Source organism: Aspergillus sydowii (genome assembly GCF_001890705.1).
Source record: "Aspergillus sydowii CBS 593.65 unplaced genomic scaffold ASPSYscaffold_6, whole genome shotgun sequence".
NCBI classification, from domain to species: domain Eukaryota; kingdom Fungi; phylum Ascomycota; class Eurotiomycetes; order Eurotiales; family Aspergillaceae; genus Aspergillus; species Aspergillus sydowii.
This window is the reverse complement of record NW_024467864.1, coordinates 1,037,515-1,057,261: the sequence shown is the minus strand read 5'-3', so window position 1 is coordinate 1,057,261 and position 19,747 is coordinate 1,037,515. Positions and strand designations below refer to the sequence as shown.

General features: G+C 52.3%; 9 protein-coding genes across 9 annotated transcripts; 4 read left to right on the top strand and 5 right to left on the bottom strand.

Annotated features, from left to right (window-relative positions):
• Positions 1 to 805: 805 nt before the first annotated feature.
• On the bottom strand, positions 806 to 1,465 carry ASPSYDRAFT_32246 (MARVEL domain-containing protein; the record flags this gene model as incomplete). The annotated part of the gene is made up of 3 exons (XM_040844954.1): positions 806 to 1,021; positions 1,102 to 1,368; positions 1,424 to 1,465. 3 exons carry the CDS (start codon positions 1,463 to 1,465, stop codon positions 806 to 808), a joined length of 525 nt encoding a protein of 174 aa, XP_040701988.1.
• Positions 1,466 to 2,066: 601 nt separating this feature from the next.
• Positions 2,067 to 3,077, bottom strand: ASPSYDRAFT_90368 (uncharacterized protein; the record flags this gene model as incomplete). Its single annotated transcript, XM_040852324.1, has 5 exons — positions 2,067 to 2,461; positions 2,518 to 2,559; positions 2,614 to 2,684; positions 2,745 to 2,889; positions 2,939 to 3,077. 5 exons carry the CDS (start codon positions 3,075 to 3,077, stop codon positions 2,067 to 2,069), a joined length of 792 nt encoding a protein of 263 aa, XP_040701987.1.
• On the top strand, positions 2,914 to 3,683 carry ASPSYDRAFT_46199 (uncharacterized protein). Its single transcript, XM_040847170.1, has one exon. The coding sequence runs from the start codon at positions 3,356 to 3,358 to the stop codon at positions 3,614 to 3,616; it is 261 nt and encodes an 86-aa protein (XP_040701986.1). The 5' UTR covers positions 2,914 to 3,355; the 3' UTR covers positions 3,617 to 3,683.
• On the bottom strand, positions 3,669 to 5,207 carry ASPSYDRAFT_90367 (uncharacterized protein; the record flags this gene model as incomplete). Its single annotated transcript, XM_040852323.1, has 1 exon — positions 3,669 to 5,207. One exon carries the CDS (start codon positions 5,205 to 5,207, stop codon positions 3,669 to 3,671), a length of 1,539 nt encoding a protein of 512 aa, XP_040701985.1.
• A 696-nt stretch (positions 5,208 to 5,903) lies between these two features.
• On the top strand, positions 5,904 to 7,122 carry ASPSYDRAFT_46192 (AP-1 complex subunit sigma). Its single transcript, XM_040847169.1, has 5 exons — positions 5,904 to 6,056; positions 6,106 to 6,139; positions 6,240 to 6,357; positions 6,463 to 6,737; positions 7,029 to 7,122. Exons 1-5 carry the CDS (start codon positions 6,046 to 6,048, stop codon positions 7,059 to 7,061), a joined length of 471 nt encoding a protein of 156 aa, XP_040701984.1. The 5' UTR covers positions 5,904 to 6,045; the 3' UTR covers positions 7,062 to 7,122.
• Positions 7,123 to 7,599: 477 nt separating this feature from the next.
• On the top strand, positions 7,600 to 9,206 carry ASPSYDRAFT_1032269 (RNA polymerase III-inhibiting protein MAF1). Its single transcript, XM_040839779.1, has 2 exons — positions 7,600 to 7,754; positions 7,820 to 9,206. Exons 1-2 carry the CDS (start codon positions 7,749 to 7,751, stop codon positions 8,798 to 8,800), a joined length of 987 nt encoding a protein of 328 aa, XP_040701983.1. The 5' UTR covers positions 7,600 to 7,748; the 3' UTR covers positions 8,801 to 9,206.
• Positions 9,207 to 9,381: 175 nt separating this feature from the next.
• Positions 9,382 to 11,672, top strand: ASPSYDRAFT_90365 (uncharacterized protein; the record flags this gene model as incomplete). Its single annotated transcript, XM_040852322.1, has 4 exons — positions 9,382 to 9,438; positions 9,577 to 10,326; positions 10,410 to 11,221; positions 11,285 to 11,672. The coding sequence occupies 4 exons, from the start codon at positions 9,382 to 9,384 to the stop codon at positions 11,670 to 11,672; spliced, it is 2,007 nt and encodes a 668-aa protein (XP_040701982.1).
• Positions 11,673 to 12,049: 377 nt separating this feature from the next.
• Positions 12,050 to 13,389, bottom strand: ASPSYDRAFT_90364 (endoplasmic reticulum-Golgi intermediate compartment family protein; the record flags this gene model as incomplete). The annotated part of the gene is made up of 3 exons (XM_040852321.1): positions 12,050 to 12,561; positions 12,620 to 13,210; positions 13,299 to 13,389. The coding sequence occupies 3 exons, from the start codon at positions 13,387 to 13,389 to the stop codon at positions 12,050 to 12,052; spliced, it is 1,194 nt and encodes a 397-aa protein (XP_040701981.1).
• A 918-nt stretch (positions 13,390 to 14,307) lies between these two features.
• On the bottom strand, positions 14,308 to 18,767 carry ASPSYDRAFT_152937 (putative protein kinase; the record flags this gene model as incomplete). The annotated part of the gene is made up of 3 exons (XM_040842243.1): positions 14,308 to 18,304; positions 18,409 to 18,586; positions 18,662 to 18,767. The coding sequence occupies 3 exons, from the start codon at positions 18,765 to 18,767 to the stop codon at positions 14,308 to 14,310; spliced, it is 4,281 nt and encodes a 1,426-aa protein (XP_040701980.1).
• Between the last annotated feature and the right edge of the window lie 980 nt (positions 18,768 to 19,747).

Sequence of the window (19,747 nt, the reverse complement as noted above, 5' to 3'; positions counted from 1 at the left end):
CTTACTACTGTATATAGACCGTCGTACCTGCCAGAGCTGGAACCTTTCCAGCGTTCCTTCCTAATCTGTAGAGAAAGCGAATGATAGATTTAATATTAGGAAGGAACGGCCCTCCAGCCGACAGTCGCAGCTGCCTTGTTTGATCTGAGCTGCTCCTGCCTAAATGTTTCATTCCTCCGCCTCCCAGTCGCACAGCCTACAACTTGTTTCGTCAGAGCCACTTTGGGCATTAACACGGCGCTAGGTAGCATGATATCCTAGTAATGGTACCACCTCAGCCCTAATGCGATTTTCCAACTACTCAGTGGGTGATTGAAAAGAGAACTATGTGCTAACAATGCGCATTAGAGTATAGAGTACTAAGTACTAACAGTACTTGCACAAGACAACAATTAACCTGAAGAAGAGATACTGTACAGCGTACATATCCCATCCAGCAGATATAATGAACAAAAATCATACAGGACAATCAAATCCAGAAAAGAAAAGAAGACTAGCTAGATGTAATAGGTAGTAAGTAGTCATGATTATAGACTCAATTTTTCCAACCACCACCAGCACTGCCATCCCCGCACACACATCTTTCTTCCTATTACCTTATTAGAATTATTAGAATTTTTCATATCATCCCCCCAATGTTATCGTAATTGTAGTATTCTTGGCAACCGGATCCAGCCAGATTATACATCGATACGTAGCCCGTAAACTGTCGTTGATATTGACCAATATTGACGTGACACACGTGACAGACGTTGACATTCTTTGTGCCGTCCTTTCATTAACTTATCATGCGGCAAGCACCCTTCTAGACCTGGGACATGCCGGGACGGCTGCCGCGGGCAGGGCCAACGCGAGGACGCAGGTTGGCGGTGGAGCGGCGGGACTGCAAGATCGAGAGGACCAGAGAGACCGCGAACCCAGCCCACGCAAACCAGAGGAATGCCACTGATGCTTGAGCCTCCCGGCAGCGTTTCTCGGGGTTGTCCGAGCCGTTGGTGATTTCGTTGCTGTGGATGTACTCCTGTGTAGCTATTAGCGTTGGCCCGAGTTTACAGGGGTAGTAAGGGGGTAGGCCAAATAAAAGTGGGCAGGATGTCATACCTGGTTGCCGCAGCTGTGGGCTTGAAGTCTAGCCGCGAGGGCAATCGCGTTAGAGAGGAAGAAGCAAAAGTTCAGGGCGTCGAGGACGATCATGATGAACGGGTGGATGGCCCAGTCGGGGTTGAACGACGCCGGGAAGAGGTAGAAGAGCGTGAGCAGCCCGAACGCCGACGTCCACATGGCGTAGTTGACCGTTGCAGGGTTTCCGGCGAAGGATTGCGCGATCATGTTACCGATGAGGGCCATGACAAGGACCGTGAAGACGAACTGAGCTGTTAGCAGGGCTCTCTTGCTGGCCGCGTGGTGGACGCGTCTCTCTTACCTGCCACACCCGGAGGCCGAGCTGAATTCCACCCAGACCCATTTTGGAAGACTGTCGCGACGGCGAGTATAGAGCTAGAGATGCGAGATCAAGGTGAAGAGAGATAATGATGAGGGGGAGAAGCTTGCGGCCGGGTTGCAAGGGCTTTAAGGGCGGAAGCTTCGGAGTCAAAAACGAGAATGCGCTGTCGGCTACGTCATTGCACCCGTGCCAGTGCTGCAGCATGCAGAATCGTGAAATCACCAGTCGATCAGCCCTACCAGATCTCCGATCCGCTAGTCTCCTGCGGGATGCGCTCTGCACATCGAGTTTTCTATTTCCTGCTCCTGCATCCGAGCCGGCTGCATCTACTGCGCTTCATCTCGCCTGCTTCTCCCTGAATACCGACGAGCGAAGGGATGCATATCCGCACCGTGATGAAATCAAGATGCCGTCAGGCGATCGAAGCTGCAAAGTCTGGGCTCGGGATCCGCAAGCCGGCGATGGGGCCAGTGGAACGCAGTTTTACGAGCAGCAAGCTCGAAATTAAGTTGCTTTGCTTGGCTCGCTAGTTCTAGCCGGCCTTATCCGCTCTATACCTCAGAATACATCACGCCCTCCTCATCGAGTCCCGCAGCGCTCCAATCAATGGCCTCCATCTCTTCTACCATCTTGACGACAGCTCGTGGGCCTGCCTCGTACTGGGCATTTCGGCCACTGGGAACCCCTGTATTTCGGTCGCTGCTCCCGTCGGCCCATTCGGGTACTGCGCGTTTGCCAGCTCTGACGTCCCAAGCGAGATAGTATTCTTGGGAGCAGCTGGGGCCCCGTAATACGGCCCTTGGTAGTAGACCTGTTGGACGGGAGCAGCAAGCAGGTGCTTCTTGCTACGCAGGTAGAAAAAGACCGCCGCGCCGATGATGGCAGCACCAGCGACGGGCCCGATCACAGCCCCTGCAATCCAACCTTGCCCGCTTGAGGTTTCACTTTCACTGCCAGCCTCCTCGGAATCGTCCGTAGACGTGGGGGTGCCTTCGGTGGTAGAGGTAGTGGTAGTGGCTGAACAAGAATAAGTTAGCTTTGGACACGGATTAGATTAGATTCGCTTAACTTACCTGTATCAGTAGTGGCAGTGCCCGTGGTGCTCGCTGGGTCGTCTGGACGCGTGCGATATACAGTCCATGCACTCTAGCCCTGCCAGCAGCCAACACTGCTCGCAGAGGGGAGACCCGCCGGCGAGGTTTCGAAGATGGTGAATGTAACACAGGAGTATTGCGATGCACTATAAACGTCAGTTTGGCAGTTTGTTTGTGGGCATAATGGGCGGGACAAGCTGACCTACCAAACCGCCATCGCGCCATTGTCCCAGGTCAGAGTGTTGGCAGAGCAGGCAGTGGGAAGACTGCACTGGTCCACGTCCGACGTCGAGCAAGCTCCCGCATAATCGTCCTTTGTTATCCAGACATCCGAAGCAGTCAACTTCTGGGCTGCGTCTGTTAGTTGAATGGCTGAAAAACAACAAGGCAAGCAGCTTACTGGATGATGGAGCAAGAAACCAGCCGATCAATGATCCATTCTTTGCTGTGCGTGTCGGGGTGCTGTCCTGGGCCAGATTGACGCTCACGATGCCCGCCAGCGTCACAAGCAGAGAAATACGTCCAAACAGCGTCCACATGGTTGAAATGTGCTGGGGTCAACGGGTGCGCTGGCAGAAGCAAAGTCCGGATGGGAGACGAATGAGTAAATAACGAGTGGTTGAGTGGTCTAACCCAGAGCTGGATTCGACTCAGGCTCACCAAGGCGACGCCAGTATTCTCGACCATCTAGTTATCGAGCGAGGACAGTCCCGGCACACGCAGTACACCGCAGAGAGCGGGCTAGCAACAGTCTTGTTGAAGCCCTCTGGGTCCAGACGGCCTATCAGCGGAGTCGCGGGTATTGTATAAACTGCCAATGCTCGCTAGGCCCAGTCCATTGCTTTTAGTGTGCAGAGTGGCTCTCCATGCACTGATACTCGGCTGCTTCCGTGCAGAAGCTGGAGCACAAGGAACCCATGCCACAAAATTCACTACCCACGAGTCAGAAACAGGCGCTGTTGATCGTTGTGCATGTTTCAAAACACCGCATGGAGAGCCGTGGCTGGTTAGTGAGATTCCTGTGTACGGCTGCGAGTGGGACAATCTGCCGCTGCGGCTGAGGCTTCATCTTCATTAATCTGAGGGTGGCTCCTGGGTCCACTGAATAGACGACGGCTGGTCTAACTCTACTAGTCTACACTTGTCCCGAATACCTGAATCTCTGCCAGGCCAACGTTCGTTGTTGACGGGCTAACTTCGGTGATTCTCACCGTGAGGTTATTGGCCGTCCTGCCTGCAGCATCCACTGTCTTGAGTGTTCCATAATTACCCAGCTCTCCTATTTCAATTCTCTCTCCGTCGTCAAACTCGACTACAGCCCCTGTGATCTGGTCTTGCAAGTTGGGCCGGTCATACAGTGCGATTTGGGAAATCATCTGCGGGCCCTCCCAGCTGAGAGTAAGCCAGCTCCCAGCTTTCCCTCCATCAGTTGCCCACTCATTGCTGTGTCCTGCTGGGAATCCGCCCGTGCTGCCGTCGATTGCTTTGTCTGGTGTCTGGTTGGAACCGACATTCGAAGATGACGCTGTCACTCGGGCCTTGAGGGCAATGTTCTCAGGGTATCGCATGGTAGTAACCCTCACAACAGCGGGACTGCTGCTCGTCTGCTCGTTTCCCACGACGAGCTCAAAGGCCAGAGTATCTGGGTTACCAGGCGTCGTAAAAGAAGGGTGGCTCGTCTCTGCGTCCTTCAAGTCCACAGATGGCCCGCTAACCTGCGTCCATTTATAGACCAACGATCTATCATTTGGATCCGAGCTCGCCGACCCATCCAGGGTTACGACAGTACTCAACCCAGCAAATTGTAGAGCACCAGCGTTCGCAATCGGTGACGCATCAACCGTATGCCGCCGCGCGAGCCACTGAGGGTAGTACGGTGCGAATGTAGGGTCCGCACAAGCCATATCACTGTCACAAACAACTGGATCATGGCTCGCATATGCGTAATACGCGAACTTTTTATCTAAGAGATCTGCTCCCTCCACGTTCTCTGTTATGTTGACGACCGGATATCCCACGTACCCAGCAAGAGTCGGCTCATCGCCATAGCGCTTCAGCGCTTCAGCGACGAAATAACCGGTCGAATGATGGTCACTGTGGTCCCCATCTCCATACTGATGAACATAATCCAGGGTATTGACTCGTTCCGGAGCGAACTCAGAAGCCAAATGGACAAGCGCATCCACCAACTCATCCTTTGTATACGAGGCAGTTCCGCTAACAGGCTGGATCTTGGATATACCACCCTCCCAAAGCTTCTGCAGACTCTCGCTCCCCGTCTCCTCAAACCCCTGCCCGAGCAAATTCCCATCAGGAAGCCTTAAGAACACGAGCGAAATGCTCGGATCCTGGTCGAGACTGAACAATGGCGCTTGGTGGCCTGGGATCCCTGCGTCTTCCTCTGTCCACGAATTCGGAGCGTCGCTCATCACGGCGTATGCGGACCGCGCGCCTGCTTCTCGGTCATGCCAGTAACTTTCGTCTCGGCCGGAGTCGCCAGCTGTAATGAAGACTGTGCGCACTTCCTGTCCGGTCTGGATGTAGTGCAGTAGGTCGGGGGAGATGAAGAGTAGGTCGTCATCTTGGTGCGCGACGATGTTGAGGATCTGGCCGTAGGACAGGGAGGCGTATAGCGTGAGCAACGAGCTTAGAAGCGTGTAGCGTCTCATTTTGTATACCCTTCGTAAGAAGAATACTACATATTATAGACAGACGGACCCAAGTGGGAGGAAAAGCGCTTTATACATTCCCCAAATACCTACCAACCCACCTAGCTCAGCCTCCTCCAGGGTATCGTATCCATGCCATGTCTCAGCTATTCGAGGATCAGGTGCAAATCTCTACTGTAGTTGTTTAGCTAGCTCGCAAGCTTCATTGTCATATTGGCTGTCTGCTTATTCTGACGGGGCACCATCGTAGGAAAAAAAAAAAAAAACTGGTGCAGTTGGTGCAAGGGCCCCAGTCGTCTAGTCTGTCTGATTCCTGCGACGCGCAGGCCTGCAATTGAAAGGCTCAGAAGGAATGTAAACATTAAGTTCATAACGTCAGCGCTCAGGGGGGTGGCGAGTAGTATAGTTTTTGAGGAATGTGCACGCCTTTGAAAGTCCAAAGATGTGGTCGTCCTCTGCGTATAGTTAGTGTGTTCCTGGTAATAATCTTTCGTGCGTCTTTAGTTTGTGTGTTTGGTTGTATATTGTGGGGATAGCTCCCGGAGTCACCCAGAGTTGAGCTGTCAGCGACTCAGCACACCAGGGCAGCATGCTATTGGTGGCGGGAAAGAAAAAGATAGTCGGATAATTATCTGACATCCAATTCGAGAATAAACAACAATTTACTTGTACTGAGTAGATGGTAATGCGGTCTTGCGACTGAGATGGAGTTGTGTTAGCGGGGCTGAATAAAACCGCCCGAGCCCCTAAAAGCTTTGCCCTCAACTCCACCACTGCACCACCACCACCACCTTTTTTTTCCTATCCCCCTAGACGACCCCCTCCCCAAATTTTCACAATGGCAATCCAGTAAGGCTGAATGCTGCCAGTCCTCGCGATCTGTGCTGACCCCCTCCAGCTACCTGATTCTGCTCTCCCGCCAGGGCAAAGTGGTTCGTCGTCACCCACCCTCCTCCGAGACTGCGATCTGGCCGCTTCGGAAGCTGAAGCTTGAAGAAGCTTGGTTTTGCTAACTACATTCCTACTCTCCAGCGCCTTGCAAAGTGGTTCACCACTCTTTCGCCAAAGGATAAAGCCAAGATCATCAAGGATGTGACTCAACTCGTGCTGTCCCGCCGGACGCGGATGTGCAATTTCCTGGAATACAAAGGTAGGCAGGCAACACACGAGGATTCCGCACAGACCTACATCACAACACAGCTGTGACTCACTCATTAATCTACCAAAATTGCTGACGTCCTGTTCATTTCTGCAGACACCAAAGTCGTCTACCGCCGCTACGCTTCCCTCTTCTTCATCGCCGGATGTGCGTCGACCGATAACGAGCTGATCACCCTCGAGGTCGTGCACCGCTACGTCGAGCAGATGGACAAATACTATGGCAATGTGTGCGAGCTGGATATTATCTTCAATTTTCAGAAGGCGTACTTCATCTTAGATGAGTTGCTGCTCGCGGGCGAGATGCAGGAGAGTAGTAAGAAGAATGTGCTGAGATGTATCAGTCAGCAGGATAGCTTGGAGGATATGGAGGTGAGTGCGAATTGCTTGCTTTCTTTTGCTTTTGTTGTTCTGCATGCACTTCGACATGTCTGTCAGCGAGGATATGGAGGTTGGGATTTAGATTGCCGACCTTGGGCTGCTGCCCGCCATGGGCTGTTTGGTCACGGCCCATACTATAACCCCCAGCCTTGGATGTTATCGTCTGATATGACATCTCTTTTCCCCGATGGTGTTTTACATAGCGTAAAGCCTACTTTTCCCAAGTTCTCTGCTATCTGTTCGGTTCCCTGCCTGCATGACGCTAACGTGTCGTCGCCTCAGGTTGAGGAAGATGTGGTTACGAAGATCATGTAGGAGTCTCATCTGTGATGGGCTTCTGTTTCTTATATTGGTTTGCTCGTGGGCTTGCAAGGACTGTTTATTGGCGTTCGGACGTATATAGGCGTTGATCTTCTCTACGACCACCCCCAGTGGCTAATAATACTATATTGACTCCATTCAGGACACCAAGGAAGTTCTCGGCGCTTTCTCCAAGCAGGGCATTCTGTGAAACCCAAATTCGGCACTCGCTGGCTGCTGTTCTCTGGTTCTCGCCCAGACCCGTGAGGTAGGTGCGTGATATCACTGGCTGATTGCGGCCCCCACGTGACCGCCCCCCTCGGTCGCAACGCGCAACTTGCCCATCCCAGCAGCCGGCTTGAGCATCATCATCACCCATTCCCCTCTTCCGATCCCCTCTCATCGTTTCTCATCCCCCCAGTGCCTCGTATGGCTGCTGTTACAGTCACCACCACTTAATATCTGCCCGTCGCCTTCTTATCTCTCTCCGATCGAGCCAGCTGTTCTCCTTGCCGGGCCCTATATCCGACGATAAGAGTCAGCTGAGACAACAAAGAACCCCTCGGCTCCTGTCGTGAAACCCTTTGTTGTTGCCATAACTGGAGTGTTGTACAAGATTTTTGGTTTCGCGACGTATCTCCCCTTACCATCTTGCCTTTACAGTGCTATTCGACCACCTGGAGCGTCACCCCAAGTCTGAAGATGAAGGTGAGTCCAAATGCGCCAGTATCAGTGATATCTTTCAAACATAGACTGACACAATATCTTTCTAGTTCCTACCTCTTCCCGAATTTGAGGACGTGACTAGCTCGCTGAATTTCGATACCGCCGACTGCCACATCGTTGGGGGCTGCGATCTGTACACGACAAAGGCCGCTCGATCCGATCGCAAACTGTACAAGAACATCGAACAATCACTCGAGCAGCAGTATGAATCTGTCCTTCGCTTATCGGCATCATTATCGCCTCCGACTGCGTCAGATGCGGCCGCTTCGCTGAACCTTTCCCGATCGAGCCCCTTTGGGCCCCTGAGTGATCACTCGAGTCGCCGAACATTTGCGTATTTGATCGCGACTCTCAACGCGAGTCACCCAGACTATGATTTCTCACATGTTCTACGTCCTTCAGACTTTCATCGCGAGCGGAATCTAAAGAGAGTCATGAACACGATCGACTCGACGCTCTTCAATCTTCGACCGCGCGAAACGCTGGACCTTACGCCACCATCGCCGTCTACAGCATCTGGATCATACAATGCGGAGGCTTCGCCTACTTGGGGTCGGAGGATGTGGAAGATCCTTGATGAACAATTGTCTCTGAAGGATTGTGGTATCTATACGTACTCACCGGACGAGGATCCCTCCGATGCGGATGATGGAGCGATCTGGAGTCTCCATTATTTCTTTTTCAATCGCCTTCGGAAACGCGTGTGCTACATCTATGTCAAGGCGATACCGATCCTAAGTCACACACCTAGCGAAGGCCTCGCGACGCCGACGACAAAGAGAACGTTTGATGACGGCCTTCTCACGCCCAATCTTGGCACGAGCAAGCGTGCTCGCTATTGGTTCGGCGAGGATGCAGAACTCGAAAGCGACAGTGACGTTGAGCCAAATTCGCCCCCTCCAATACGCACTGGCGGTGAAGAGTTCGACAATTATCTCATGAGTGACGAAGACTTCCGGTCCCGATCCGGCAGCAAAGGCACCGTCCGCGCCATGAGTGAGGAAATCGCCGATTCCATGGAAGTTTGAATCCAACGAATAACGATGCGACGCCGTTTCTATTTTTCTCTTCTTATCTATATTTACACTCTACTCTACCTGCTTTAGTACCCCCTTTGATTCGATTCAACGTGTTGTCTTTTGAGTTGCTTGTTTGCGAGGCGTTTCTGCTTGCTTTCTGCATTCAACCTGCATTTCCAAGGGCTTGGGCGGCGCGAGGCGTTTAGCAAGGCCGCCGCAGGTCCCGACCTTTGCTTAGTTTTGATATGTGATTTTGCTCAGCTCGCGATGGCAACGCGATGCTGTAGTTATGACTGGAATTGTTTCAGATGGCGCTGAAACTTGCTCTTCAACGTACTCTTAATTTAGTTGTTTACATATTTAATTTCAATCAAACCTTTCATTTAATTATGACCTTCGTATTTCGACTAGTATATTAACATTAACTATTGTAAGTGCAGTTATCTATATGAAATCAGTTCTCGCCAGGTGGCCCGTGCTCATACGGGGAAAGCTGTCCTCCCGCCCTGCAATTAAATCGGAGATCCAATCCAACCCACCACAAACACCACACATACTTTTCTCCATAGCGAATCCTGTACCGCCGCACAATGGCTGACGAAGAGGAGCGCGTCAAGGCCGAGAAGCTCGCCGCCGCCAAGAAGCGCGTATGTATTTACCAGTGATTGCGCTACCTACACTCCGCCGTTGAGTGGGCTTCCTTACCCAAACGCCCTTTGCTCTGCGCTTCAAATATGTAGCAATGGAATAATGAGTGAGCTAACAAACATCGTTTGATGATGTAGGTCGCGGCCCTCCAAAAGAAAAAGAAAGCCGGAAAGAAGGGCGGTACATCCGAGTCAGCGAAGGAGGCTGAAACCGCAGAGACGACGTCACAAGCACAGTCACAACCAGAGCCAGAATCCGAACAACCGCAGTCAGAACAAGCTGGAGGTGGAGCTGAAGCTGAAGCTGCAACACACCCACCACCAGCAGAGGATGAGGGCGATAAATCACCACCACAGCCGGCGGAGGCCGAAAAGCCCACAGAAGCAGCAGGAGAGGAAGACGAAGGGACCGAACCCATGCCCGAACTCCCAACAACCAACACAGCAACATCAACACCATCCCCAGCCCCGGGGACAACATCCGACGATGCATCGAGCGGAAAACTGGAGGCCCCGCGGGCCGGGCACACACGGCAACCCTCACTCTCCATCCAGTCAAAGATGCGCTCGTCATCGTTCCGGAAGTCGTCTATTTCGCAGGGTAGCGCTTCGGCTACATCCCCGTCTGCAACGTTGAAGTCGCCGTCGTTGCCGCCACTTAGCGCGGATGGAGAGGCTGTGCAGGAGGTGTACAGGAAGCAGTCTGGGCGGATTGAGGAGCTGGAGAAGGAGAATAAGAGGCTTGAGAAGGAGGTTGAGGAGGTTAGTGCGCGGTTTAAGAAGACGGAAGACCAGCTGGAAGATTTGAGGGAGACGAATGTGGATGTTGCCGAGTTGAAGGAGAAGTTGAGGGTTGCGGAGGGGAAGGTTGAGGGAGTTGAGGAGTTGGTATGTCTTGTACTTCTTTTCCTATCTACTACGATGGGGGTTACATGTTGGATGGTACCTTTGCTGACAGTAAATTGGTATAGAAAGCGGAAATCGCCTCGCTCCAGAGACAGACGTCGCATCTACAGACACGCACGCATCGAAACGCCAGTGGATCTGTCTCTGCGCAGTCAGAATCTCCTCCGTCAGACCTCATGCAGCAGCTCGAGTCGAAATCCGCGGCAATGGAAGCAATGGAACTCGATATCTCCAACCTCCGCGCACAAATCTCCACACAGTCCGCGCACGAGTCCCAGATAGCAGCACTAGAGGAGAAGCTGTCGCGCAGCGAATCCACCCTCGAGGAGACGCAGCGCGAACTCACAGACAGCAAGAACGCACTGACGCGCGCGTCCGAAAAGGCCGTGAAAGAAGGCGTTGACAAGACGTCTACAGAAACCCTAATCAAGAGCCTCCAGCGCGAGATCGAAGAACTAAAGAGCGAGAAAACCGAAGCGGAGAAGAAAATCGACACCCTCGAAAAGAAAATCGAAGCCATCGGTAATCTACACAAGGAATCAGAGGCCCGACACCAGACTCGCCTCCGCGAAAGCGAGAAATTCGAACAGGAAGCCGCCGTCCTGCGCAAGAAACTAGCCAGCACCGAGAACGAGAACCTCCGCTTGAAGGACGAACAAGAATCCCTTCGCAAACGACACGCTGGCACCGGCAGCACCGGCTCGGCAGGAGGAGGAGCAGACGACGACGCCCTCGACGACCTCGAAGACGAAGAGCGCTCCCGGCTCCAGCGTCGCATCCGCGATCTCGAAGGCGAAGTCTTCGAACTCCGCCGCGGCGCCTGGCAAGAGAAGCGCCAGGAACTCCAGCCCGGCCCGGACGCATACAGCCCCGATGAGTACGACACAGCGAACCCAATGTCTGCGANTGCCTTCGACGACGTGGACCTCATAGGCGGAAGCCCCGAACACTCGCGCCGGCGCAGCATGGCCCAGAGGAATCAACACTCCTCCTTCTCCACCGTGCTATCCAGCGGGCTCGCCGCTTTCACGGGCGGTGGGTCGCCATTCTACTCCCCGTCTCCATCTCAAAGCCAACAAGGGCACCAACACCCGCCTGCTACGCGTGGAAGCTTAGAGCTCCTCTCTGAAGAGAACCTCGAGGACGAATTCGATGAGGCGGAGTTTGCGCGCGCGCAGGCGGAGGAGGAGGCTAGGAAGCGGGTTGAATGGGTGCGGGAGATTAAGAAGCAGTTGAAGGATTGGAAGGGGTGGCGGTTAGATCTTGTTGATAGTCGCGCTGGGGCGGAGGGGGCCGGTGTTGGGATGGGAGAGATTTTTGAGATATAGACTTCTTTTCCTCTTCTATTTCTTTCACTTGCTTATGTTTGACTTCTATACAGTGGTTGTAAAGGAGGACGACCTTTTTGAGTCGATGAGGTTGTACGGTACTACTGAATGATTATTGATGAATCCTGAACACGTATGCACGCATCCGGGAACTACCTCTTTTTACTCCCGTCTGCTTGAACCATTTAGACGCTCTATAGGATTGCGCAATGGTGCGTACAACATACTCAGTATACAAGCTTTAGATATAGCAAACAACAAGAACGGGTAAAAAAAAAACTAATTCTAACACCAGCTCCGAAACCCTATATATCGCAAGTAAGGAAAAAGCAAAAACCAAGAAGCACCGAAAAATCAAACGAGAAGACGAAAGAAGATCACTCCTCAGTCATCTTCCCATGCAAATAACCCTCGGACTTCGCAGCACGTTTCCTCCTCAGCTCTGCCGCCCACCCAGTCATCTGATAAAGCCAACCACCCGCAACAATAACACCGGAGATGGTATTCACAAGCCTAATAACCAGGTTCAAGAAGCCGGTGCGCTCCTCGCTAATGAGAAGCATGATTGGCTCAATGTTATACTTGAAGAAGATGCCCGGGATGAGGTAGGGGGATTCAGGGAGGGCGTCAGATGCCGAGGTCGCGGCGTACTGGTTTGTGAAGATGAGGTCCTTGTTGTGCTTTCGGCGGTCTTGGTCGAGAGAGGAGGGGAGTCTGTCTAGTTGAATTTTTTGGTTGCGCGAGTAGATGGTTGGAACGATGGAGAGGAAGTATTGGTATTTGTAGTAGTGGGATTCAGTGGTTGCGATTGTTTTGTCGAGCGGGTTGAGGATGGTTGGGTAATGAGGGCCGAACGAGAGTTCCGTTATCATATGCGAGAAGTTGAATACTGCCCAAGTTAGCAGTGTCCTTGATATTAAAGGAAGCTAAAGTCTGGAGGGACGTACCAGAATGATCCAAATGCTTCATCCCGTCGCCATAGCCGTGCCCGCGCGCCGTGATGTGAAAGTCGCCCTGCACCTTATTCCCCTCCAGACTACCATAAACCCGACAAGAATCAACCTGCTCCCCCCACCTGAGCTTCGGCCCCTTAGGGAACTTCTTACTCGGATTGCGCCTCAACTCACTAAGCACATGGCCCGCACGCGCGTCCTCTTCCTGCGCCGCTATGCGCCCCTCGTCCTCTTGATTAAGCGTTTGGTATTCCCTACCGCCGCCAAAGGCCTCGTAGTTGCGCTTATCCATCCACAGCTTCCAGCTTGTTGGTTCGCGCTTCAGCATCTCGGACGCAAGGACGCGGTCACCCGCTGCATCTTGGATGTTGATATGCAGGTCGTCGCAGGGCATGCGGACGACGGCGTCGAGGTTTAGCTGGAGGTCGTGCGAGACGCCCTTCTCGACGGTGAAGTGGTGCGCCTCGGTGCCTTTGAGCCATGTGCGGAATTCAGTGAGGGAGAAGACGGTGCATATGACGAGGATTAGGATGGTCCATTGACCGCCGCGGCGGGACGGGGTGGTGTAGGAGGGTTTTGTTTTTGCTGCATTTGCGGGTCACGGATTAGTATTTACGGAAGAATATGGTCGGAATTTCCGTCCAATTGCCTAAATCAAAAGAGAATGACTTACGGAAGGCATCGAATGTTTGAAGGCCACCCTTCAAACTCGACTTCTCCGCAAAGGCGTCCTCGTCGAGGCCGTGAGCTGAGAACCCGTTCATGACGATCGGCGTCGCTGCAGTAGTCTGAGCGCTCACGGCATGAGAAGATGAAAACGGTGTGGTTAGGCGTTATTAACGGCTTTGAATTGGGAGCTGGACCGGTAAATCGGGGTTGTCGAGATGGTCGAGGGCGAGAGGCTCCTGCGGAGGAACTGCGAGAAACAATAAGGCCAAGTAGTCCGAAACTCCGCAACTGGACTCAGCCCACTCCAGCAGTGAATGCTAAGGTACCGAACAATGAAACACACTCCCACTCTTTCAATACTCCACAATTAATCTTATCTATTCACTGATCTTTCTTATTTATATCCGTAAGGTTCTAATCGTAACATGTCCAAGTCTTCAGCCTTGCGGAATACAGCGCAGCGGCAATTCAGACGCCAGAGAAAAAAAAGGTAATATACAGACGGCCCCCGAGGACACATAAGCCCTTATTCCCAGGTGGGATCCAATATCGTTTGGCCATCATTGTCGGTGGAGAAGAGTAAACAATGCAAAGATTAAGTCAGGGGGCAAAAACGAATGCAAGGTAGCAGACATGCAGCATGTATAAGCTTAACTTCCACAATCATAACAATATCGCAAACATGGTATTTAGACGGGGTAACAAAAGAATGAAGATGAAAAATCAAGACAGTCAAATCAAGTCGTGGGAGGCATGCAAAAGCTCAAGCGAGGGTATAAGAAGAAATGTCCTGCCTCGTTCACTGGCTTGTTCAACCAGCAGTTAATCTCAAATCGTAAGAATAAAATCAAAACCACAAGCGTCCCCAGGCCTGCTATGCAACTGAATAATCGAGCAAAGTATTATTACAGATATGCAAGAAGTGGAAAAAAGAAAACAAACAAAACATGCAGCACGCTTTCCCGATCATTTCGGCTTCTGTTTTCAGTTAGCCACTTTGAACCTTTGATCCATCAGGTTTGGACCTGTGTATCAGCCGGTCTACCTACCAAGCTTGTTGCCGCCGCCGCGGTTGCAAGGTCCGGCTTCCCACTGAGACTCCTTGCAGACACACGGGGCAATGCAGAACCAGGCGTAGTCGCGGTATTCGTACCTCGCTTGGCGGGCGTCGATGGAGGCAATCCGCTGACCGTTGAATGACGCTTTCCCGCTGTCGCCTTTACAGGCGACGGGTTCGAAGGATCGCGGCTTCGCACAGCCATGCCATTTTTATAAGTTGTACCAGGCGGCTCTGGAAGAGGACGGCCTGTAGTTGGAGTGGAAAGAGTATTCACCCTCTTCCCGGGAGAATGACTTCCAAAAGGTCTCGGTCGCGCCGTCGTTTTGTGACCCGTCATGAACTCGTGTCTCAGAGCTTCGCTTGGAGTTAGGCGGCGAGCCGGGTCCCACCTAAGACAGCGTGAAATGAAGTCCAAAAAGGCCTCGTCGTCACATTTCAGTACCTGTCTCAGCTCCTTCGAGCTAGGGCGTCGTCTCCGGCCCTTGGAAGAGACCGTGATTCTTGGCTTGCCGAGAGAGTCGAAGAATAATTTCTTTCGAGTGCTCTTCTCGATCAAATGTTTTTCCGGTGGGCCAAAGACCTCCATGATGCAGGCAAGCTGCTCTTGTTCATTCTCTCCAGGGAAGATCGGATAGCCCGTGTAGAGCTCAGCCAATATACATCCCAGACTCCACATATCAATTGGCATACCATACGACATACCAAGAATGACCTCTGGTGAACGATAGAAACGGCTTTGAATGTATGTGTATACCTTCTCGTTCTCAAAACAACTGGAGCCAAAATCAATCACCCTGATTTCAGAGTTCAGAGGATGGACAAGAAGAATGTTTTCAGGTTTAAGGTCACAGTGGATGACTTTCTTTGCCTGCAACAGTGTGAGAGTATTGAGAATTTGCCGGGTAAACCGACGAATCAACTTGATGCCGAATCCTCTAAAGTCATGGGCCTTGATGAACTCATAGAGGTTGATCCCCAGCAGTTCAGTCGATATACACAGATGCCCTCGGAAGTAGAAGCTCTGCGTGAAATTCACCACACTATGGCGGCGATGGGGGTCCCATTCCTTGAGCTTTTGAAGGAGGTTGACTTCTATCAAAGCTTGCTGGTGGAATCGTTTTTTGTTGCGGATGATTTTGATTGCAACCAGGATACCGTGCTTGTGGTCGATACATCGGACAACCTGACCAAAGCTGCCCTTACCCAAGACGTCAACAACTTCATAGCGGTAGGCCAAATGGTCACCGAGAACAATGTTGTAATCTCCACGATCGTCGTCATAGCCGAAGTTCGAGGCCGAAGCGTTCAAATCCCCAACGTGCTTCTTCGCATCCTGGGTACCGCAAAAAAAGATATCCTTAAAGTCGATTATCTCCCCACGTTCAAATATGTTGAGATGAGCCACCCTTATGGCCTGGGCAGGATTGACACGATCTTTCGGACCGGCTCTGTGCCGTAGGTCGTCCAACTCCCTTGCAGCTTTCTCGAAGTCCTTGCGCTTAGTGCCAAGCCGTCGCATCTCCTCATCTGCAATCGTAATCTCGGTTTCGGCGCGATTTTCAGCTGATCCAGAAGTCGCCGCCATGTTAGATTTAGCCGAACTAATTATCTTCTGGACCGGAGAAAGAATGGTAGACGCGGAACGGTGCTGGGAGTTGTCGCTTTCATGAGATTCGCGGGAGACGGTCGGAGACAACGATAGGTTTTGATCGCTGCTGAAGCTTGGTTTTCTGAGAGCGGGGTTTGCCGCGTTCGACAACGATGACTGTCGCCTAGACTTGAGATAGGCTGGCTTCAATGTTGGACTCGAGTTCTTTGCGGTCGAGAGGTTGTTCCAAGTGGCCGAAGCCGGAAGCTTTGGGGGAGGCATCAGGTCGGACTTCTTGGGGTCAGTAGTGGCATTGACACCTTGTGGTTTAGAATTGCTCCGCTTTCGCGTCAGTGTAATTTTGTTGCGTAAAGAGGAGTTCGGCAAGCCATTATTATCGGGGTCAGAGGGTGTTGAAATCTGGCTAACGGTATCGGCGTTTGAGATAGCGGACGATTGGGTTTGAGGACGAGGGCCGGTCAATTTGTATGACTGGGATATCCTAGACGAATAATCCGCACTCGGCTTTTGGCGCAGATGGTTAAAGTCGCTATTACTTTTGGGTAAGGTGTAGGAGATATAAGGTGATACAGTCCTAGCACCCCCGGGCGTGCCATCATGAGAAGCCAGGGCACTAGAACTGCTAGCTGTTCTTAGCCCAATATTAGATGAAGTACTCAGGGCGAAATGTGACGTGCTGCTTCGCGCCTGGGGTAGCGGATTCGCGTCTTCGTCATCACGGAAGGAAAAATAGTTTGCTTTGGAGGCAGTCAAAGGCGTACTTGGAGTCTTGGAAATTACTTGCGCTGACGGGGTGGACGGGTAGGCATCGTCATCCCTATCAGTCAATGCCTCAATTTTCGAAGTCATTGGTGTCCCTAGAGGAAGTAAGTTTAACGGTGGCAGCTTCATATTCTTCCTTCCAAAGGCCGCGTTGGACTGGGGTTTGGCTTCGGGGGTCTTCATTGCACGTTCATCCAAGGCCTCCGGGTTCTGCCGCCCAACGTTCGAGCTTGGGTCCGAGACGTGCATGGATTTCAAAAGTTCAATCTCCAATGGCAAACTTGATTTGCGCGGTATCGGATATTGTGGCTGATCCATTTCGCTCTTTGGCGACTCGTATGCCTTTGGGATAGCAGGAACTGGCGGGACCTCTTCACTAGTAGTTGTAGGATGTTGTTCTACACGAGGTTTCGGAGTCGGAAGTCGAGACGAGGAGAAGTTTTGAGACAGTCGTGTTTGGAGTGACCCACCAGAATTCCGCGCAGAGTTGTAGCTCGTGCTTGACGACACGGACAGCCCCGAACTGTACGATTTCCGATTCGGATCAGGTGTAGTGCGGGAGGAGGAAGGTGTCGCGCTCTTCCGTGGAATACTTGAAGGCGAGTGAGTTGAGGAGCGCGGACGCACAGGCAAAGGGTCAGTTTGGTTTGGAGGAGTATATGGCACTGGATGAGCTTGAGGTGCCGTTGATAGGCGCTTTAACCGTCGGGCGTCAGTCGGACTGATTGTACGTGCACCAAGACCTGTCGCATGAGGAGGCATCATTGAGACCCGTTTTGACGAGGATGTCGGTGTTGTGGCTTCCCCGGCGGGGTTTTTCACTGGCGTTCGAACAGCATTTGTGGACGAGGACCGAGAGTGGTCGCCAAACCCAGCCGTCGTCAAGAAATTATCGCCCATTTCGCCTGATGGGGGTTGGAATGACTTGGCCTTTGCACTCCGAACATTGGTCGGAAGCCTCTGACCATTGTTCCCGTTGACTTCAGGATGCTGGCTCCGCGGGCGAAGATAATGTGTTTGAGAAGTGTCGGCACTGGCTTTTCTAGCTGACAGGCTCTGCCGTCGCGCAGTTGCAGTTGTAGGAAGCGAGCCAGGCCCGATTGATTTTCGTGGTGCCCGTGGGGCGGAGCTGACTGGTGCTTGATTTTGAACAAGACTCTGACGACGATTTCGACTAGCTGCTGTGGATGCCGGGGGGCGAGAAGATGTATCTGTGGGAGGATTCTGTCCAACAATGCTTTTCCTCCGTGATGTGTAGGTTTTAGGTTGCCCCGACGTGTCATTGTCGGTGCTATTGTTAGCCCAAGGGTTAGTGGGATGAAAAGACGATGGTTGTCGGTCGTTTCCAGTTGCTCCGCTCCCAGGCTTCGGGAACTGGTTTAAACTCGGTTCTGCCATTATGCTATTATGAAAGTCATCGAAGTTGACAGGGGCCAGAAATTCCATGCTCTCGGAAGGAGCCTGGTTAGCGAAATTGCTCATGCTGGTAGTCCGAAGGTTAACACGGGAGTTGCTGCTCTTTAAAGAATCGTTCGTCGAGTCAACGGAGGAGTTGCCGGAGTGTTGAACCGTGCCCGAACTGTGACACAGTTGAAAGTTAGATGTTATCCAGGATTGCAGACGAACGCCAGCGACAAAACGAGTCCGGTCTTTTATGAAGTGGTTAGATAGGGGGGCACAAACTTGCGTGACTGGTCCTGTGGTCGGGGGCCCTGAGGCACCTTCTGATCGCGAATAGAGAGCCTCCTCTTGGTCAGAGCACTAAGTCTAGATCCGACAGGGTTGTTTGAGGGGTGGGAAGAGGCATCGGATAGAATGGTTGTCGAAGGGTGCTTTTGCAACCGCCTGCGGCCGGGAGTCTCTAGAGTTTAGAATTAACTCTTGTTAGCCACTTGCTGACCTGTAAACTCCCACACACCACTTCGAGATCCCTTACCTCCCAAAGCGGCGTTTTCATTTCCCGAAGGACTGGACGGTCTGGATTGCACTTGACGCGACTGCCCCTTTCCTGCAGTCTGCTGGCCCGACAGCTTTTCCGGCATGGTCGGTCACACTTTCGGTCGGGGACACTCTGAACGCGGGGAATACACCGAGGGAATTTGAAGGCGGAAAAAAAAAAGAAAGAATTTCAGGGTTAAGGCCCAATCGTCAAGGCATTCACGAGCAAGATGGCCTCAATGCCTAACGAGAGAAAAGCCTTGACCAGCACCGTCGCGCGAGCTCCAACGGCCGTTACCGGTCCATCGCGGGGATCAAGAACAGTGGACTCTGTTCCGAGGGTCTGGGAGGGCTCGTAGGCGCGACGCAGGTGCTGCAAAGAGTCTGCCGTTCGATTCCTGGAGGACCTGATCGAGGGTATAAAGTCGAGCAGTTGGAAGAAAGTTGACAGAAGTTTGGCCGGGGCAACAGTTCTGCTGGACTTGGCGTTCGTAAAGGGTACAAGTGGATATCACCACCACAACAGTTCAGGGAAGGAACTACTACAGAGCGTGAAAGAATGATGATAAGGAGAGGATCCAAACACGACGAGGTTGGCTGGGGTCTCCGGGGCCTTCCTGGACGCGAGCAGGAAGAGGAAAATGGTCTAAAAGAAAGAACACAGTAAACAAGACAGCCCGTCAATAACAATCTCTTGAACCGCTGCAGGACAGTGTCTGCCCCCTGCTCCTTTTTTTTGTGCTGTGAACGGGCGCTGGCTGCAAACAGCGCAAACATCTGAAATTGCCTGTCGATCTGCTGCAGGCCGCCAGCCGCAAGCCCGCAACCAGCTCCGTTCCAGAACGTTTTTCTGCCTAACGAGGACGACACCAAACAAACGGGGTTGCCGGGGGAGGATTGTCGGGCTGAACGGCTGTCATTAACTAGATGCCCAATTTTTGCCTCATATTCACTGTTTCAGGAGGATGCTGTAGTCATAAAGCGTGCCAATCGTAGTCGATACATCCAGGCTTGGCGGGCCTACCCTACAGGCTCCCCCGACTTCCCTAGTCCCAAGCTTTCGGCTCTGCTTGAGCATGTGCTT

What these genes read in the sequence shown, in the direction of transcription:
- ASPSYDRAFT_46192 (XM_040847169.1), top strand. An exon ending in TCTCCCGCCAGGGCAAAGTG is followed by an intron (nt 6,140 to 6,239) that starts GTTCGTCGTCAC and finishes CCTACTCTCCAG; the next exon opens with CGCCTTGCAAAGTGGTTCAC. An exon ending in CAATTTCCTGGAATACAAAG is followed by an intron (nt 6,358 to 6,462) that starts GTAGGCAGGCAA and finishes TCATTTCTGCAG; the next exon opens with ACACCAAAGTCGTCTACCGC.
- ASPSYDRAFT_46199 (XM_040847170.1), top strand. Translation starts at nt 3,356, where the DNA reads ATGCTCGCTAGGCCCAGTCCATTGCTTTTAGTGTGCAGAGTGGCTCTC.